The sequence below is a fragment of the Argiope bruennichi genome, chromosome 7 (genome assembly GCF_947563725.1).
Source record: "Argiope bruennichi chromosome 7, qqArgBrue1.1, whole genome shotgun sequence".
Lineage (NCBI taxonomy): Eukaryota > Metazoa > Arthropoda > Arachnida > Araneae > Araneidae > Argiope > Argiope bruennichi.
The window spans coordinates 67,125,317-67,145,295 of NC_079157.1; the positions used below are offsets into that span (position 1 = coordinate 67,125,317).

A 19,979-nucleotide genomic window follows, 5' to 3' on the forward strand; every position below is an offset into this window, starting at 1 on the left:
GCTTTTTCGACATGATTTCGGGATATTTCTGTATACAGGTGACTGGAGCACATGTGGCTAATACGTCGCCTTTCCTGATTGTTTTAGGATTACCAGTTAGATTAACAACTCTGACTGGTACAGTTTCCTTCGAAAGATCTACCAGTGCGGAAGCAACCAATACACCTTTTGGAAAATTTTCAGAGTCCGGAAATTCAGTTAGACCATGTCGAAAGTTTTGACTTTTCTCAGCGGCCCCTCTTACAAGCATCTCAATTCGAGCTGGAATAGTAATATCACTTTTACAAGTTATTCGATGACACGGTTCTCTTTCAACAGCTCCTAACTGGAATAACGCTACATCTTCCGAATTTGAGCGTAGCACATTATTCTCAAAGTCAATTACAAAATTATGTTTTGTTAAGAAGTCCAAACCGAGTATAAAAATGTCGGTGATTTCGGCTACAAACACGGTATGGCCATATAACACATTTCCAAACTTAATTGTTATATGCATCTTGCCAATAATGGGGATTTTATCCCCTTTCACGGTCTGAAGGGTAACGCAGGGCGGTGTCCGAAGAATTTTTACGCCAAGTTGTTGTGCTAAATCTTGGCGCAAAATGGTGACATTGGCCCCTGTGTCAACGACCATTGGACACGGAATTCCATTTACATTCGCTTCAATAAACAGTCCATTCTCGCTGCTTGATGAAATTTGTAACACTTCAAAATGGGGCTTTTCATTCTCTGGCAACCTCCGCCCCGCGAGACCGCCACTACCTAGTTTTTCCTGAGTATTATTCCTCGACAGGCTCCTAGGCCGTTGATCTTGGCGAGCCTGGCATTGCCTTTGGAGATGGCCTTCTGCTCCACATTTCCAGCAACGGGCGTTGTTTCTTTTAAATTTGCCTGTCTCCTCTCCAGACCTCTGCTTCATCCCCCGGAACTCCTCTAACAGTTGTGTCATAACTTTAAGTAAAGGATCCTCATCTCGTTTCACCTCCGCACCTCTGATAAAGTGACGATCCCTTCTCGATGCTTGTTGTGCCGCTTCAAACTTGATCGCGTAGACTAAAGCGGACTTCAGATCCTTAGTTTCCGCCATTCGTAGTGCTTTTTGTATTTCTACGTCTCTGACGCCATCGACGAAATACTGCACAGCTAAAGTCTCTCTTACTTCAGTAGGACAATCGGAGAAGGCGAGGTGGGGCAGCTTTTCAATGTCCGTTGCGAGCTCTTGAAGGGTTTCGTTGGGTTTTTGTTGGCGAGTCTTTAACTGAAGTCGGCTATAATCCTTCAGGCATTTCTCGCCAAAACGCAACTTTAGGGCACTTGAAAGAGCATCAAAATTTAACTGTTCATTATCGGGAATGGTCCTCAGTATATCTGCAGCTTCGGCTCGGAGAGAAGAAGCCAATTGGCGAGCTTTGGTAATTGGATCCCAGCCATTAGCTTCTGCGACAATGGCAAACTGCGTCTTATACACCTGCCAAGATGTTAGTCCATCATACGGCAGTAATTTCATACAGGGTCTGTTGACAACAGGCATATATCGAGCATTTTGAGATTGATTTGCAGCAGCCAATCCAAATTCTTGAGGAGTTTCATAGGACTCTCTTGATTCTTCAGTAACTTGAACTTCCATTTCTTGCTTCAATTTCTCAAATTTCTTTTCCATTTCTTCTAATCTTCCTTCAAATCCCTCTACTTTAGCATTGGCTACCTTCACGGCGTTATTAATTTCCTTCATCTCCGATTTCATTTCTGCTTGTCCTGCTTTCATTTCGACTTGTCCTGCTTTCATTTCTGTTTTCATTTCAACTTGTCCAGCTTTCATTTCTGTCATGAATGACAAAAGTTGCGTTAATTTGTCTTCCAATGCGGATTCTTCCTTCTGCTTTTCTTCCGCAGCCTTCTTACTCTGCTCATTCGTTTCACCAACGTTGTCGGATATACCACCACAACTTTGCTCTCTTTCAAGAGCTTCTCGAAGACGTTCGATCAAGTCATCTTTCAGTCCTGATGTGGGCAAATTCCTCGCCGACAGTTCGTCTTTCAATGCGGCCACAGTGAGTTTCGACAGAGATTCTCGATGAAGATCAGACATTTTCCTTTATCTTCACTATTCGATCCCACTTCTGACGCCAATTTGTTACGAATTTCCTGCGATGTGCTTAGAGTAAATTCAATAAGCAGAATCCTTTTAAAAAAAATAAATAAAGCTATTTATTTAACGAAGACTGCGCATTCAATAGCTCAGTCACCAGCCTACAGCTTGCTTGCTGTCTAAGGCTCCAATACAACTCCTAATCTTTCGTGCTTGTTTTTATATGCTCTCTGCCGGAAGTGACGTCACTAACAGGAAGTTATGTCATATTAGAAAAATCCAGAACCTTGGAGAGAATTCAAGAAATCAGGATCCCTCTAGAAAATTCTCTCTGTCGCCAAGGTTTCCAACTTCCGTCGCCAAACTTGGCGAAATGTCGCCAAATTTGGCGACAAAAATTAGTTGCCTAAAACATCGCCAATGAGCCAATATCTCGCCAATTTGGCGACTTGCTATTGAAATACAATGGGATACATATAACATTCATTATCATAAGACAAATTACACCAATTTACAGAATTCGTAACAATATATATATATATATGTAATCATGATATGATTTCAAATAGAGAAGTGAAAATTTCTTTTTTCCTCCACAAAAATTTCTTCAATTACCTGATTTAAGGATTCTGGATATCAATACAATGCTCTGTTTTTTTATGCTGCATTTTTTTTGTTTTATTACTGTTTACTATAATTATTGTTATTTCCTGCTGTATTTTTGGGTGACTAACTCACAAATCAACAACTTGAGAAGCTTTCACATAAAAATAGATTGTATTGAAAAATTTCATAATTTTGTTTCAAAATTGCTTTTAAATTTATTTTATCTTTTTTTTTTTTTTTTTTTTTTTTTGTATGCAAGATATTGAAACTGTTTTGTAATGGTCAAAAATTAAACCAGGGTTGTTGTTTTCTTTTGGGGGGAAGGGGAGGTGATCATAATATATGTCTTAAAAACTGCTTAACAGAGGTTAAATTAAATTCAATATGAGGATATTTAATTTCAGAAGATATGGAAAGAAGAAATTTGCATTTTGTATAAATCTCTTTATAGTATCTAATCATGTTATGCATATATAAAGAACCAGGAAACATTATACATAAAATTTTTACAAGAGAAGTAAATAATTCAATGAAATAAAATATGATATAAATTCTTTATTTAAAAACATTCAAAATATTTTTAATAAATTCAATGCTTGAGCCATTGGAAAATAGCATATTATTCCTCATTATAACTATATTCAATACTTAAAAATAAAAGTATTCGAAAAAATAATCATAAAAATAAATTTTATAAAGATTTAAAAGACTATCTATGAATTATATTTACATATAAGAAATATCTCAGAAAAAAGAAAAGTGCTTTAATTGCAATATAGCAATCTATGAATGTTTAGAATTACATAGAAAATCATATTACCTAATCGAGATTTTTTTGCAGAAATTTCAGACATCATGATTTTTCTAGGTACTTTTAAAAATGCTTCATTTTCCTTTAAAGAAAATTATGAAATTCTGTATTTTATAAACAAATAAAATGCATGTTATATATATATATATATATATATATATATATATATATATATATATATATATATATATATATTGAATCCCTGCCTGAGGGTGACCATTGAAAAAGTCTTCAGGCCGGATTCTTATTTTATTTGGTTTAATTTTGATACCTTTTTTCCTATTAACTTGGTTTGTATTACTAATTGTCTATATTATATATATATACAATGCTATTTGAAAGGTTATATATATATATATATATATATATATATATATACAATGCTATTTGCTATTTGAAAGAACATGCTTTAAGACAGTTCAAATATTTATTTATGCAAGCAAGTATTAAAAAATAAAAAGTCAAAAGTAATAAGCCAAATTTGATAGTACCAAATAAAAATTTATGATTTAAAAAAAATGAATAAAAGATTTTTTTTCCTTCAAAAACCATAAAGAAATAAATATCTAACTGATACAAATTTTTAAAAATATTATTCAGTATATATTTTTCTTCTGAAAAAAAGTTTAGAATTACGGTTAAGGTGTTTAATATCTCAGTAGCAAAATTAAATTCATTATTAAAAAAAATTATAAATTCATTACATAAAAGGAATAGAGGCACAAGTAGGTTAGAGTAAGAATAAATTCTAAAGTATTTAAAACAACTTTTTAAATAATACTTTTATATCTCTTTTAGCAAGTGTTCCATAATTGCCTTCTTTTATGTCTTGTATCTCAATAGAACTGAAATCTGCTCCATTTTCCTCACACCATTCATAAAATCTTTCCCAATTATTTTTTCTGTCTGGGAAAGGAATCTTGTAATCTAAATAGGCAAGAAAAAAAAAGGAATCAATTCTTATTCATCATGAATGTTTGGAATTTATACTAAATACCACAATTCCATACATATACAAATAAAATCATGAATCTAACAAACCTTAAATATGAACTATATTACATACTCTTTTCTAGATTCTGGATAGCTTCTAAAGTTTCAAAAATTTCCACCATTTCATCCCATTCTGCTTTCTTAGTTAGAGCTTTTGCACTTGAGCATTCTAAAAAATTCAATGATTTATCAGAAAATTGTTTATATTTTGACACACTTTCACATTCATAGAACAGCAAGAAAATAATGACAATTCTAATGTTGTTGTTTTTAATAACTGAATTTCTCTCTGAATTCACTCTTTAATAATGAGAAATCTGAAATAATAACAGGAAAAGATAAAAATTAGCTATATTAAATAAAAAAATGTAATGATTTGATTTCATTGATTTTAAGAGTAATAAAAGGCTTTTTGTACACTTTATGATATATTGACCTAATCTGATGTCTAGAAAACATATTGGATTAAAATATTTTTTCATCAGAAAGGAATTGTCAAAACGTATTCAGATGAGCAAGTACAAAAACTTTTATACTGCAAATCTGACAAAAAAAATTCAGCTCCATGGCATAAGGTTACTGCATATTTTATGAATTTGATATTCATTTTGATTAATTGAATCAATTAAATATTGAAGGGGTGTTTTTTTTAAGATGAATGTGTGGGCCCATGTAATAATAAATAAAATATAAAATAGTAGATAAACTTCTTGGATAAATTGTTTCTGATTTTCTACATCAATTTAAAGCACATGGTTGTTTTTTAAAAAAAGAAGTAAAAACAATAAAAGATAACTATGGTCTAAGTGCAATATGTGAATTATTTGTATTTTCAAAAATCTTCATATTATACCACAAAATATCATCAACAAATCAGTATCAATAGAAAAATAATTTATAAATGTGCAAGTTCATATAACTTAGAAAAGAATTATTTAATTAGGTCGGATTATAATTAAATGCACCAATTTTATGAATTTCTATGTTCATTAATAAATTTACATAAGATTCTAAAAACAAAAACATTCAATTTTGGCTAAATAGCATACAGATTGAAGGCAATTGTTAAAAAGCAATTATTTTTAAATTATAGTTTAGCACTTCCTTTAAAAAAAATTAATTTCAGAAGAAAAAAAAAAAAAAAAAAAGATGAAACACTTTTATTTCACTTTGTATGCACATGTTTTACATTGAAAATGCATTCTGGTACTTGTTAAAAATTGGAAATTTTTTTAAAGTATCATTTAATAATGTATAGCTGGGCCTGGATTATGAAAACGAATAATAATTTCAGTATTTGCAGTTAAGCCACTGACAGACATTTGGCTTAACTATATATTATTGGCAAAATTAACTAGATTTCATTGGTGAATATAGTCAATAGACTAACAAGACATCTTTGTCATTTTTTTTGGTAATTAATGATTGGTTGTAATAAGCAAAACATCTTTATCAATTAATCAATTTCATGGAATCAATAAACATCATTTTCAATAATATTTGATCAAACAATTGTATCCATATATCAAACAAAAAAACATTTATTTCAATATTAATGAATGCACTTTAAGTAAATTTAATAAATATGAAAATATAAATTTTACTTGACTTCAAAAGAGCATTTTATATTAAATTAAAATGCTTATAATCTTTAAAATGTCACTAAAAAACAAAACAAGATGTTGTAGAATTCAGAAGCCTTAAACTTTTTAAATCATGACTGTGTGATACCTCGACCCCGTCAGAGATCATGCGAGAAACTTTTGCATGTAATTAAAGAATTGCTATTTTTAACTTCTTTCTGCTTTAACATTTTAGATCATGAATGTCATTAAAGCAGAGAGAAATTACAAATAGCAATTCTTTAATTACATGCACTAGTATACAAAAAGCAATTTGTATACTAGTGCATACAAAAATGTGTGTCATTTTTGTGTCATTTGTCATGCTACAGGACACATTACTGGACCTAGAGTTATAAAATTTGAAACATACTTTGAAGGACTAGAATAAGCACTTTGGAGCTTTTTTTTTTTTTTTTTTTTGACATTTTAATTAATTAAAAAAACAAAAAAATTCTGGCTTTTTTTTTTTTTTTTTTTTTTTGTCTTGATAACTTATATATTAATATATTACATTCAAATAATACAATACAAGAATAATTTTAACACCATTTAAAAATTCAAAAAATATGTTTTATGATTCTTATTGTATTGTTCTACAATATTTTTTTCTAATTTCAATAAATGCTTAAAAATATTTGTAGGTATACCTTATAAAAATGCTTTTCATCACTGTAAAGAAATTTAAATACTTTTCATTGTTAATATAAATATTTTATCATCAGTTTTCCCCTTTCAATGTTGATACACCTTGTTTTTCCCTTCCAGCGTTTAAATTTATTTTAAATTAACAAGTTTCCATTTTTAAAAATTTTATCTTTGAAAAAAAAATTTGTTCATAATTACAGATAAAGTTTAACTTCACCAAAATAATAAATCATGATTTTTTTTTTTTTAAATTTGCACATTTTTTATCATTACTACTCTTTTTTATATCATAACTGGATGTACAAAAATTTTCATCAATCTTTAAGGTTGAAGTTTCAATGGTTTATTAAACTAACAAGTTATTATTAGATAATTGATTAAAATTCTTAATGAATAAAACTACAATAATTTTCTAATTAAAGAATCATAAAATTTTTGCCAAATATTAAAATGTTACATGTCTATCAAAATTTAAAATTTAATAATACTTTGCTGAAATGACTTGCTTAGGAAAATCAAATGATGCATAAAAATTTTATTGAAATATTTTATACACAATAATTTTGTGAACCAGTTGGTTATCAAAGATGGTTAGTAATATATCAATATACAGCATAAAAAAATTAACTAAAGCATTCAAAATATTCCACCAATACTGCTCAATGTAATTTATAATTCCTTGATAACAGAAAAAGATAAAAATTCAAAAAGATACATTGTTGCTATTATATAAATTAGCTTGCTATATCAACTATATCAACTTTTTGAATATTTAAAAATAATAAACAATTTGACAAAACTTCATCAACTGTAAAATTTAAGCAATGCTAGAATGTCAGAGGAAATGAAATGACAAATTTTATACTTTTTACACATTTGGGAAATCTTGTGCTCCTATCAATAATGAGCAATTTGAATTCCATCCAGAAGTGTATCTATATAAAATAGCACACAGAACAAATAAATTCCCTTTCCCTCTTTTTTAAAACTGCAATCTTCATTTCCCCTTTTACTTTGCCCCCTTCCCCTAATGACAACAAGGGAAATTAAAATTAAATCTAAATAATTATATATAAAACATTTTTGAATAATGTGGTTTAGCAGCTGATTAATATATCTAAATTATTCAACAGATAAATTAAACTATTTTTAAGAATTAAATAATATAGCAATCATAAAGATAATTGTAAACAAAAATATTGTTAAAATGCAGAAAAGCTATTAAAATTATTTTTTAAACCAAGGTCAAACAAATCAAAATATATGTCATAGTGATTCTTTTAGAAGGGCTCCTAAGAATATCCTTCAAGCTTTCTTTGGGCAATTTAAAAAAATTAATCTATAAAACATTTTCTGAGCAAGTTTAACGAAATTTCATTAGAAATTTTTGAAGCAGTTTCAAATTTTAAAAAATATATTTTTTAATAATATTTTATAAGATGCATTTTAGAAGAAAGAACCGTCAATATTTAATATGCATTAAGCATTTGACTGACAGGAAGTCTATCTGGCTCTTTGTGTCAAAATGAAATCGATAATTACAAAATGCAAAGAACTGGCTAGATAAAATTTGATACACAAATTTAGCATCTAAAAAATAATCTACGACCTGTATATCTGTTGGTTGTAAAGATCAAATTATTTGATACAATTGTATCAAATGAAATTCGAAAATGATTTGATTGGTGAGAATTTGCACCTCAAAGTGATTTTTCGAAATCTGTATTAATTTTGATTAATCAAAAGTTAAACAAAACCTTGCTCGTCTTAGTGACAACTTTTGAAAAGTTTATTGCTCAAAAGTACTTATTAAGATAAAGATAAAGATAAAAAAAGACAAAATTTAAAGATAAGTACAATTCATATTCATAAATCCACTATTTTAAAATTTTTTTAAAAAAATCTTTTTAATGATATATTATTATTGTAGAATTCCCCCCCCCAATTTTAACAAAATTTTAAAAATATTTCTGGATGATATCTGCAACTGAAATTTTCATTTTTGAAATTTAAATCAAACCTATTTTATTGCTTCATTATGAAATTACTATAACTAACTTGATAAGTGAACTAGATATGATTTTAAAATTAGATTTACAATTCATATTCATAAATCCTTATGTAATATAATTTATATGAGCTTATAGTATCAAAGGTTTATGTCAGTAACTGGTAATATAAAATTCAATTTGAATTCTTATTTTAATATTGAGTTAAAGATTTAACTAGGGAAAATTGTTCACAAGTCTTTGAAATGCATTGTTATTATAGAAAATATACCACAAGATTTCAAAAACAATTCTTTTCAAATTCAAAAACAATGAGATTAAATTTCCTTTGAAAAATATTAGTTTAAACCATAAAAAAATGATTTGGGGGTGAGAAGGGGGGAAGAGAACACATTTTGCTCAGAAGTTCAATGAAATTATGGAAAGAAACTGTTCAATTAATTATTCAATAGTAAATATTGTGTGGTAATTATTATTAATTGTATGAGCTTCTCAAACAGAACCAATCTGTCAAACAAAGCTGCAAATCCAGCGAATAATTTCTTTTCAAGTGTGTTATGGTTATGATGTAATGATGTATCTTTTTTTGTTGTTCTTCTGCAATGCAAATTTAGAATAAAATATGTTAATAAAAATAAAAAAATTAATAATTTATTACATCATGCATGCCTTCTTCCAATACACCAAAATTCTTAGTGCTAACAATTTTTGCATTTCGTCTGTTATTATTAATTAAAATTATTCCATTCTTCTTATTCATTTTAGATTATAGCAATTTTAAATAAGCTCTTTTAAAACATTAATCACTATTTAGCTGACTGATAGAAATTTATGGCGAATAGAAATATGACCTTCTAAGCTTATTCATTCTCAGCTCGATTTGTTTTATCGAATACTGCTGTCATGATTCATTTATATTAACACGGCACATTTATCTTTACTTTTAATTTAAAAAATATTTTAGACTATCAGAATTTGATTGTGAATATCAGGGAAAGAAGTTTATGCACAGTACTTAAATAACAATTTGAATAAAGGATTTTTGCAGATTAAGGAATATATCAAGAAATTAAAACATTTCGTTTCTGTTTCTAAACAGATTTATTTTAGATTGGGTATATAAGAATCAAAAGGGCATATAAGAATCACTAATTTTAAAAATGCAATTGACTTTTTCAACAATTCTATGCTCCCTCCTAATGGTGTCCAGGGTACTAGCTTAGTCTATTCCATCCTATTTATGCTACTATTCCCATTAGCATAATGATACTATACTGCTAATTATCATGTTTCTTCCTAAATAAAGAGCTTCTCCTAGGCTCATAAAGACTCATACTAAATATAAGTGCATATCTTACAGATGAGATATAGTTAGTCCCTAAAATATATAAAGGAAATTTAAAAAATGCAATAATGAAAACACTGAGTTTTCCAACTTATCAATTCCCATGAAACAATTGCTCGAAATGACATATAAGAGTTTCTAGGAATTATTTTATTCATTAAAAATATCCATAATTGACCGTCATTCATTGAATCTAAAAAAACTAATACATGTGTGACGACTGTAAAAATAAATATATCCAATCAAATTCTAAATAGACTGTACTTGTTTGGAATAACATATTAGTAAAAACATTTTACCATAAATATATTGATAAAAAAAAGGAACTTATTAATCATGAAAATCAATTCTAGCAATAAATCTTACTAGCTAAAAGTTTTTGAACGAGAGGTTTTAGCTGTTCTTTCACTTGTTTCGGAATCTTTTTCATTTGAAGCAAAACGTTTGAAATATTTTTATCTGCTTTCTTCATTTTAAATATGTTATTAAAAGTTATAAAACTTTCTTTCCCTTAAAAATCAAATGGTATAAAATTTTATTTCAGTTTTTTAGTATTTTGTCTATTTAGAGCTCAGCTCGCATTACGAACAGAGCAGACAAAAAATAATAAATCCAAATATTTCGGTCTGCCATGCGGCCTGAAAAAATTACGATTAAGCAAAGCCGTTTAAATGATTAGTTTAAATAGAAAAGTTATTCTAAATTCTCATCAACAATTATGCCATGATACAAAAGTTATTTTATAAATAGAATATTGATTTATAATTGATTATTCATAATTTTTGATATTTATCATAAACTGCTAAATTATCTTTCATTTGGATTTCGTATATTTGGACATTATTTTTGGCAACTAAACACAGATCGTATTTCAAAGTTTGTGCCGTGTTGAAAAGTTAGTTTTTATTTACTCGTTTGAAATTTTGTCTAAACATTTCCGCAGTTTTTTATAATTTGTTAACTAACAAACGATTCATTATTTTACATAATATTGTTGTAATTGTAGCATTTGAAGATGCCGGTTTCGTTTTATAAATTTGCATGTTAATTGTAACTCGAGAAATTTTTTGTTGAAATGATATTTGATAATCATTGAGATTAATAAATTTTATAATTCTTTTAAACCTTGTCATTTTGTAGCTTGTTTGATAAAAAATTACACAAGTATTCTGTAAACTATATGAAAATATATCTTGATATTCTTTAAATATGTATAGTATTGTGAAAATCTCACTTGTATGTTCATTAACTGCTTCCGTAAATATGATAATCTGTATGTAATTATTAGCATTAATTGTATAGCCAAAAAAAAAAAAGCAGGCTAATCGCAGTTCGAAGCTGTTATTCCCCACATTATACGAACGATAATTAATTGTTTGATATTTAAAACAGCATAAGCAATTATCTTTCTTGATGTATAATTTTCTGGGGTAACAGTTATGGAGTAGTCATTCTCTAAGATAGTTTATTTTAATACAAATTAATTATTTCACTAATAAAACTGAAATGTATGCTTCTTTGATGTATTATTTATTTTGTGAAAAATACAGTTTTCTTTGAACATTATTTCTCTTTAAAAAATAAAAATATGCTGTCATAAAATATTCAAAAAGTTGCAGAATTAATATGTTCCTGGTTTTGATTGATAAAATTTCATATTCGTATCGACAGCAGTTCATTATAATTGACTGATAAATAGCAATTATAAACTTATGTGTATTTTAACAGTATTCGTTTATATTTGGCTGCAGTAAATTTAATAAATATTATTGTATAGATTTCAATCATAAGTTCTGACATTTATTCAAATCATTAAAGTCTGTCATCATTTTTCCCTCCCATGAACTGTATTAAATAAAATAGATATGAATTTCTACTTGTTCTTTAATATATAGTATGCTTATCAATAAAATGTTTCAATAAATTTAGATATTTTAGGTATTCATAAGACCTTTTTCAGACATATTATACAAGTTTCTTAAAGAGTTTTATGCATATTCAGTTCCGTTTCTAAACTATCTGTTTCAGAATGTCAGGGAATTTTATTTATGCATGTATATAATAATGATACCCTGAATCCTAAAATAATATGGCTGGATTACAATTGTTCTAAATTTCATTACATATAATTCATTATATTATAAAGTTATAACATTTTTTGTTTAATATTATTATATTTCCCAAAACTAAAGGAGAGCATTCTATTTTAGATGTCTTTCCCTGATAAAGACAAGAGAAAAAAATGTTGGGCTTCTCGTGACGCATTTTGGGAATGCCTAGATAAAAATAATGATGATCCAAGTAGCTGTTTAGAAGAGAAAAAGTGTTTTGAAAATGACTGTCCCAATCTATGGGTAATTTTTCATTTACTCTTACAAATCTGCGAAGAATATCTATAAAAGGGGAAAATATATAAATAATTATGCATGTTAAAGAAATTCAAACATTGAATATATATTGTTTAATTTTACTAAAAAACAGTATGAAACATTAGAAAAAGATTTCATGACAATTAATTAGTTAATTTTTTTTATTAATGATAAAATATCTTTCTATGTTTAGGAAATATTCTTTAGCACTAATACTCCTATTGAATGGAAAATGTTATAGATATTTTAAATCATTTTATTAATTACCACAAGTTATCATGAACAGTATTCAATTAATTTTTGTGTTGGTTTTTAAAAATGTTTAATTTTTAGTAGGTTTAAAAAAATTTTATTACAATTAATGTTTATATTTTTATTGAAAATAAAGTTATAAAGTCATTGAAAGCATTTTGTGTATTAATAAAAAATTCTTTTTATGTTATATATATTGGTAGAAATGTATTTATTTATGTAAGTTTTGTTATTCCATAAAATGTTATATTTTATTTATAAGAAATTTGATATTTTCATCTTAAACAACTTTGGTTATATATAAACTAGAAGTAATATAAATGTACAAATATTTCATTAATTGTTTTATATATTTATTTTTAAAAATAACACAAGATAAACATTATAATTGGATTTAAATTTTTTATGGTGTATTTATGTAAATTAAACAATTTAATGGATTTGCAGCTGTATAAGATAAACATTTCATTCAAAATTCTTTAGTTTCATACCATACTTTCTGTATGTAAAATATTTCTGCATCTTGTAAAATGATTAAAATTGCAATAAATACTTCTTTGAAATACACTTTTTCATTAGAAAATTTTTAATTTTATATCTGTGTATAATTTTTCCATCTGCTTATATAGTTAAATGGTTCTACAACTCAAACGTACAACAGTTTTAAGAAATAAAGTTTTTAAAAAATGATTCACTCAACATCCGATTTTGTAATTATATTTGTGTTTTATAATATATGGAATTTATAAATGGATACATAAAAGAATACTTCAATAAAGTAACAGTTATATAAAGTATTTTAAAATTACTCATTAATATTTTATTTATTTATTTATTTTTTCAGGTACAACATTTTAATCGTAAAAGGGATTATTTGAAATTCAAAGAAAAGCTACAGTCTGAAGATCCAGTGGAAGCCTTAAAAAAATCTTGATATTTGAGTGCATTAGTTCAAATATTTGTACAGTTTATTTTATATAGATTTTAGTGTTTTCTATAGACATTTTGTTTATTAAAAATAAATATTAATAGTTATATGTTAATATTATTTTTTTAAGTTGCAATATTATTAAAATTCTCATTTATTTAATATCAATCAGTAAATAGCAAACTTAACATCACACTACTTAAAATTATTATCATAATTTTGTTTAATATAATTACGCCATTAAAATGATTATTTTTAAAAAGTTGGAAATATTAAGATATTGTAATGTTTAGGAGATCAGTTAGAAATTTCTGACTAGGTAATTGCCAAGTGTTGTTGAAATTGGGATGGGGGTGTATAGGAAAGTCAATTTTTAAAAATATTATTTTTTTAGTTATCAAATTAATACAATTGAAAATGCAAATTTTATTTATTATAAAGTATTAAGATAATTAAAATACTTTTTAAGTGTCATAAATCAAGTTCCTATATATCTTCATGATTTTCACTTAATTACTACTTTATAAACACCAACCATCTGCTTAAATATAAAATACTGATCGTTTCCACAACCAACTGGTTCACTGGAGATATTAGCTAGATTTAAATCCAGTTGAATAAATTAGAATTAGTCCATCAAAGCCCATGATACCATGAAATTGTTAGATATTAAAGATGTGTAATTTTAATTATCTCATGTATGTTCTATTCATTCTGCATATGAATCTTTCTAATGCAGGTTAGTTCCATGAACCTGCATTAAATTAAAACTTATCTTTTAACTTTCACAGAATTTCCTTTTTTAACTTTCAACAATGGGGAAAAAAAAGTTATGAGATGTTTGATGAAACAATGAAAATTATTTGAATTTCAGTGGGCCCATGTAATCTGTTGTTAGAAATTAGGTTAAAAAAAAAAAACATTTAGGTAAAATTTTCCTGACTTGAAGTAACATCATTAAAAAGATAATTTTTTTAAATTTCAAATAGTATAAAACTTTTCTTTTATGCAGTATTTTCAGAAGTTATCACAGAAAAATGCCAAAATTGCTTAATTTTCAATTAATTAAAAAAAATTTAATTGTTGGAAGATGTATATTTCCATCCTGCAAAATATATATATATATATACCAAATCTAGTCGTAGACCAAATGCTTTAGACTCGAATGCCAATACACATAAATTCATTGTTATTATTAGTAAAAATGAAGGGAGAGCAATCATAAATCAAAATAAATTTTTCAAAATACATGTTTTTATTAAAGTAATAAAATAAAAGATTAAATAAATCATCAATATGTTCATTAAGCTGGAAATGTGAAATTACATTTATCAGCTTATTAAATGTGAAGCTTCATAATGTGCTATATTTAGGTCTAACTTTCACACACACAAAATAAATGAATTTATTTTTTTTTAAAATTACTAAGTAATCTTCTAATTATCAAAATATGGTTAAATGAAAAGTTAAGTAATATTGATCAATATATCAGTGTTTTTCCCAATTGTGCATGTAATCAATCCTTTTTAATGACAAAAAAGTGAAAAAAAAAAATTAACCATAATCTTCTGTAGAAAGCAGAAACGGAACAGTTTAATTTCTCATTTGATCACTTAGCACAAGGGTTGATCAAATATAAACATGATTTTTTTTCTCAAATATCAAAATGAACTAGTGTTTTCTATAATCTGCAATTCACACAATCATTACTTAATGCAGTAGCTAATTTTTATATGTTAAGGCACAAAACCATTCATTGAAATTTTCTTTAATAGATTATCATTGTAAAATAATAAGTATAAAGTTTAATAATTAAATTTTTATATCAAATTTCTTTACATAATATCAGCAATATTTCATGATAAAAATTATTCTTGTGCATAAATGAAAAAGTTAGCTACCTATGAATTCAGATAATAAGTCAAACTCCTGAACATAAAATTGTGATTATTCCAATAACAATACTGCGACTATTTAAATAAATTCTTATTCTTAAAATAAGAATCGGTTATTTTTAAAAAAATATATTCTTGCACTGGTTGTAATTCAAAAATTAAATATTGATACAAATTGAAGTAAGATTTAAAATTATATTCCATTAAGAAGATCTAATGATGAAAACCGAATAGTGGACATGAAATATATTTGTTCTTTATTATATGTCCCAATACATGCATCTAATGATTAAAAAATGAAGGGAAGAAGTCACATCTTAAAAGTACCAATAGTCAAAGATAAATAGAAATAAAGATTATCATTTTTTATAAACATCCATAATCAGTTATGCTCCATATACGGGGGCTGATTTCCACATAGGGCTAATAAGCTAAGATGGGATCGCAAGCAAGTTAATTACAAAAACTTTACTTTCCTGGCTGCCAAATAAACTTGCAAAAAAATACAAATTCTTTGAATTATAAAATATTCGGATAATATTAAAAATCAAGCATAACTGGTCAGATTTTTGTATGTTTCTCATTATTAATTTTTTTTATAAAACAGAAGCTCTATATCAATAATTGGCATACAAGCATGAATGCTAAGCAGCCTAGTATCATAATAGATAAAAAGAAGTATAATTTCAAAAATTTAAGATTTTTTTAAAGTTTAAATTAAAATGAATATTAAAAATCTGAAATTATCTTATTAAATGAGGACATTATATGGCCCATTGCCTAGGGCAGCAAAATATCTAAATATGTTGTCATCTGTATAACTCACCCAAGTCCTAGATAAAACATCATACCAATGTTGAAATTTTAAAAAAATCATTAATAATCACTATTCCCTATGTCTTTAAATATCCTTAAATAAAAGAAATAATGACATTGAATAATGTAAGGAATATTACCATTGCATGAAAATGTCTACTTCAAACCATGGATTAATGGCATAAAATCCCTATGTGTGTAAAATGTCAAATTTTGTAATTAGTACTGAATATTTGTAAGAAAACTAAAAATCAGATTAATGGATATCAAATATGACTTTTATATTAATGTATCCAAGCAACCAGATACTGATGATCAATTTTCTTCTAAAGATACTTCAAAAACAAATATTTTGACTAATCATGAATAGGACAGTTTCTTGGAGTGATTAATCATAAAATAAATGTCATATTTCCGAAAGTCATTGAAATATACAAAGCTTTACTAACGAAATTCCATTCTTAGAAGTGATGTTAAGGAGTACCCGCTTCAATCAGAAGCTATCTCCTGTAATTGGGGAGAACTGTTGAAGGCTTGGCTCTTAAGAGATGACATTGACTTTTGGGAATGAAATTCCATTCAAACACATTAGTCCATATGTTCATAACTGCATAGCACCATTTATCATCTCTTTTTCTAATTTTGTTAAGACAAATTTTATTAAGTAAATTTTAATTACTAATTTTTTTCTCCACCCCATCTTGGCTCTAAATAAAGATGTCTCTCTGGACAAAAAAGAAAGTCATCTTAGTTTTAAAGATACTTTTTTCAATTCTGAAATATTAAATATAAGATATTATAAACAAAGCTATGCAAAATTTTAAATTTCACAATCTTTTAATACTTAAGTTCATATTCAAAAAATAGTTACTTAATCCATTAGTTATAAATCAATCAAATGTAATAAATATGATCCACTGCTAGATAAACTCCTGGATTTCTCTCTTTTTTTTTTTTTTTAATTAACATTTTATTCGCATCATTTTTCTCAATTCAGCAAATAGCCGGTCAACATCATTTTTTTTTTTTTTTCTTTTTTTGGTCGTTCTAACACACAGCAAATTCTAGAAAAATTGTTCATTGTTAAAATGAATTCTAATAAAAAATACATGTAAAAAAAAACAAATTCTTTTTAATACATTGTAAATAGTTATATATTTATCTAGCTGGATATAAAAATTTATTACAGATTTCTATACATTTTACTAGTTTCTGTTCTGGTAAAATTAGAAGTTAAGTTGTTAAAAATATTAATTTTATACAACTATATCATTGAGAGTTTATTTTTTAATTCATTTATTTATAAGATTTATAACAATATTTTCAAACTGATAGATTAGTGGTAAATTTATGTTAAAGATAACAAATGATGTTACTACTTTTTAGAAGAAGAATTTTTTTTAAGTGCATCCTTCAAATCATACTTTTAAAAAATTCTTACAATCTAAATAACTGATTTTAAATCTAAATCACTGATCTAAATAACTGATAAAAGAGAACTTATTTTAATACAATTTCCTAATATTTTCTTAAAACAAAATTAGTATTTTCTTAATAATTAAAGTTCACTAAAAATTAGTAAAATTCAAACCTCTTATTATATCTTTATTACAATGACTATAAACAATTGAAAAAGATGTGGCACAATAGTTTATCAAACATCAATTTCCTGTAAAAAATATACAATCTAGATATCAGTTTTAGTTTTCAACTGCTGACTTGTTTTTTCACATTTGCTGCATTTACACAGTTTCGAAAATCTCTTACTTCCTGCTGACATTTTCTCCAATCTTTAGTCTCAGCAAAGCAGTCCTGAAAATAAAATTTCATATTCTGTATGCCACATAAATTAATTTAATATACAGTTTATACAACAAAATAAAATATCAGACATCCCAAGAAGCAATATTTTATTCTAACTTACACTGAATGAACAAAATAACCCAAAATAACTTTGAAGAACTGAATATAAACAATTTATAAAGCACTACAGATTGCATTGCTTAGTAATGAAAGATATTCTCTTCCATATTACTTAACAAAAACCACATGAAGCAAAAATATATGTAAAGCTAAAATTTTCAGCTATTATAATCAAATTTATCAAGGCTATCTATGGTTGTACTTCATATAGTTCATTCTACAAAAATCCCAGTCACTATGTTAATTTCAATATCAATACCTGAATTGTGACCCAGTCAAAAATGTTGTGCTTCATTAAGGTATACACATAAATGTAAAATTTCTTCTCCTTTAAAATGTTTCTTAAAAATGCAGATCTTTGAGTAGAGGATGTATTTTTTTATTGAGCATAAGTTAACCATACTTGGAAATGGAAACTCACTTTTGATAAAATACCCAGATCAAATATAACTATGGTTTGAGTAAAATATGTAACATTCTGTCATGAAGATCTGAAAATCATGAACGAGTTTCAGCTTTGTGTTTAGGAGGGCGAAATTCTTTAACTTTCTTTTTAGATTTGCTATTAGTTTGGAATGTTTTCCAACTGTTGATTCTGTTATCTCGACTTTCTTCATAATTCTTTTGCCATTCCTTATCAATTTTCTTTTTTTCCTCTTCCTCAATTTCTGTTTCTCTTTTTCTTTTTCTCTCTTCCATATTTCGTTCCTCTGTCTGTCGTCGTTTTCGCTCTAAATCAGCAAACAATTTCATTGTCAAAACATAAACAGCATGTTTATATTTAACTGGATCATCTTCTTCAACTTTTGAACCTTTCCCAGCTTTCTTCTGTTTTTTTCTTTTTTCTTCAATCATCATATCTGTGCGCCCTTTTGCTTCCTCTACTATTTCCAAAGCTTTGGCACGTTGAGCTTCATCTTCTAAGATCTTATATGCTTTATTGACAATATCAAATGCTTGCTGGGCTCTCTCTCTATCATCCGGATTTTTATCGGGATGTACAAGTATTGACAAACGGCGATATTGCTTTTTTATATCATCTGTTGATGATTCTGGTTCTATCTGGAGAACTTCAAAAGGATTCAAATTAAAATACGTACTTCCTGGACGTAAAAGACGATCTATCTGTTGTTTAGGAGTAAACACGGAGTCTCTTTTTTCAATTTCTTTCACTTCGGCGATGAAATTTGAAAAGAGCGCTTCAGAAGGCGCAGCGCTCGGCAAAGGTATATTCAAATCCATGATGTATGATTGAAGATAACAAATAATAATTCTTATGTAAATGGAAATCGCTCTAAATATTTCACAGACGGGAAGTTTTGATGCAATATTAAAAGTACTTATACCTGCAATTTGTAATGGAAATCAGCGCAGCCACTTTCATTTATAAATTTGTCCATTGCATCAAAAGCATTTTCTTCTGAGCTTGGATGTTTCTGTGAAGATGTTGATGAAGCCATAAAATTAAAAAATTAACTCTCAAAAACACACTATTTCAAAATAGAAAATTCTATTTACTCTTCGAAAACTTGAGGAGTTAAATTCTTATTTGCTTAACGACTACGACTTTACTTCACTTCACATCAAAATCCATTGGTATTTTTTCCGATATGAGTTATTGCTTAAATTATTATCAATATTTTTTTAATATTATCAGATATAATCTGATACAA

The 19,979-nt window shown here is 26.8% G+C and overlaps 2 protein-coding genes across 2 annotated transcripts in view; one reads left to right on the forward strand and one right to left on the reverse strand.

Moving 5' to 3' along the window:
- Nucleotides 1-19,796, reverse strand: part of LOC129975404 (actin-histidine N-methyltransferase-like) — a 44,600-nt gene extending 24,804 nt beyond the window's left edge. Inside the window, exons 1-5 of the mRNA XM_056088467.1 lie at nt 18,813-19,796; nt 10,490-10,633; nt 4,573-4,668; nt 4,288-4,433; nt 3,516-3,588 (exon numbers count right to left, since the gene is read on the reverse strand). Coding sequence (XP_055944442.1) covers nt 3,516-3,588; nt 4,288-4,433; nt 4,573-4,668; nt 10,490-10,633; nt 18,813-19,548 — 1,195 coding nt within the window. The 5' untranslated portion in view covers nt 19,549-19,796. The remainder of the gene's footprint in view (nt 1-3,515; nt 3,589-4,287; nt 4,434-4,572; nt 4,669-10,489; nt 10,634-18,812) is intronic.
- On the forward strand, nt 11,066-13,779 carry LOC129975055 (cytochrome c oxidase assembly factor 6 homolog). The gene is made up of 3 exons (XM_056087931.1): nt 11,066-11,173; nt 12,334-12,477; nt 13,589-13,779. Exons 1-3 carry the CDS (start codon nt 11,165-11,167, stop codon nt 13,676-13,678), a joined length of 243 nt encoding a protein of 80 aa, XP_055943906.1. The 5' UTR covers nt 11,066-11,164; the 3' UTR covers nt 13,679-13,779.
- Nucleotides 19,797-19,979: the final 183 nt, after the last annotated feature.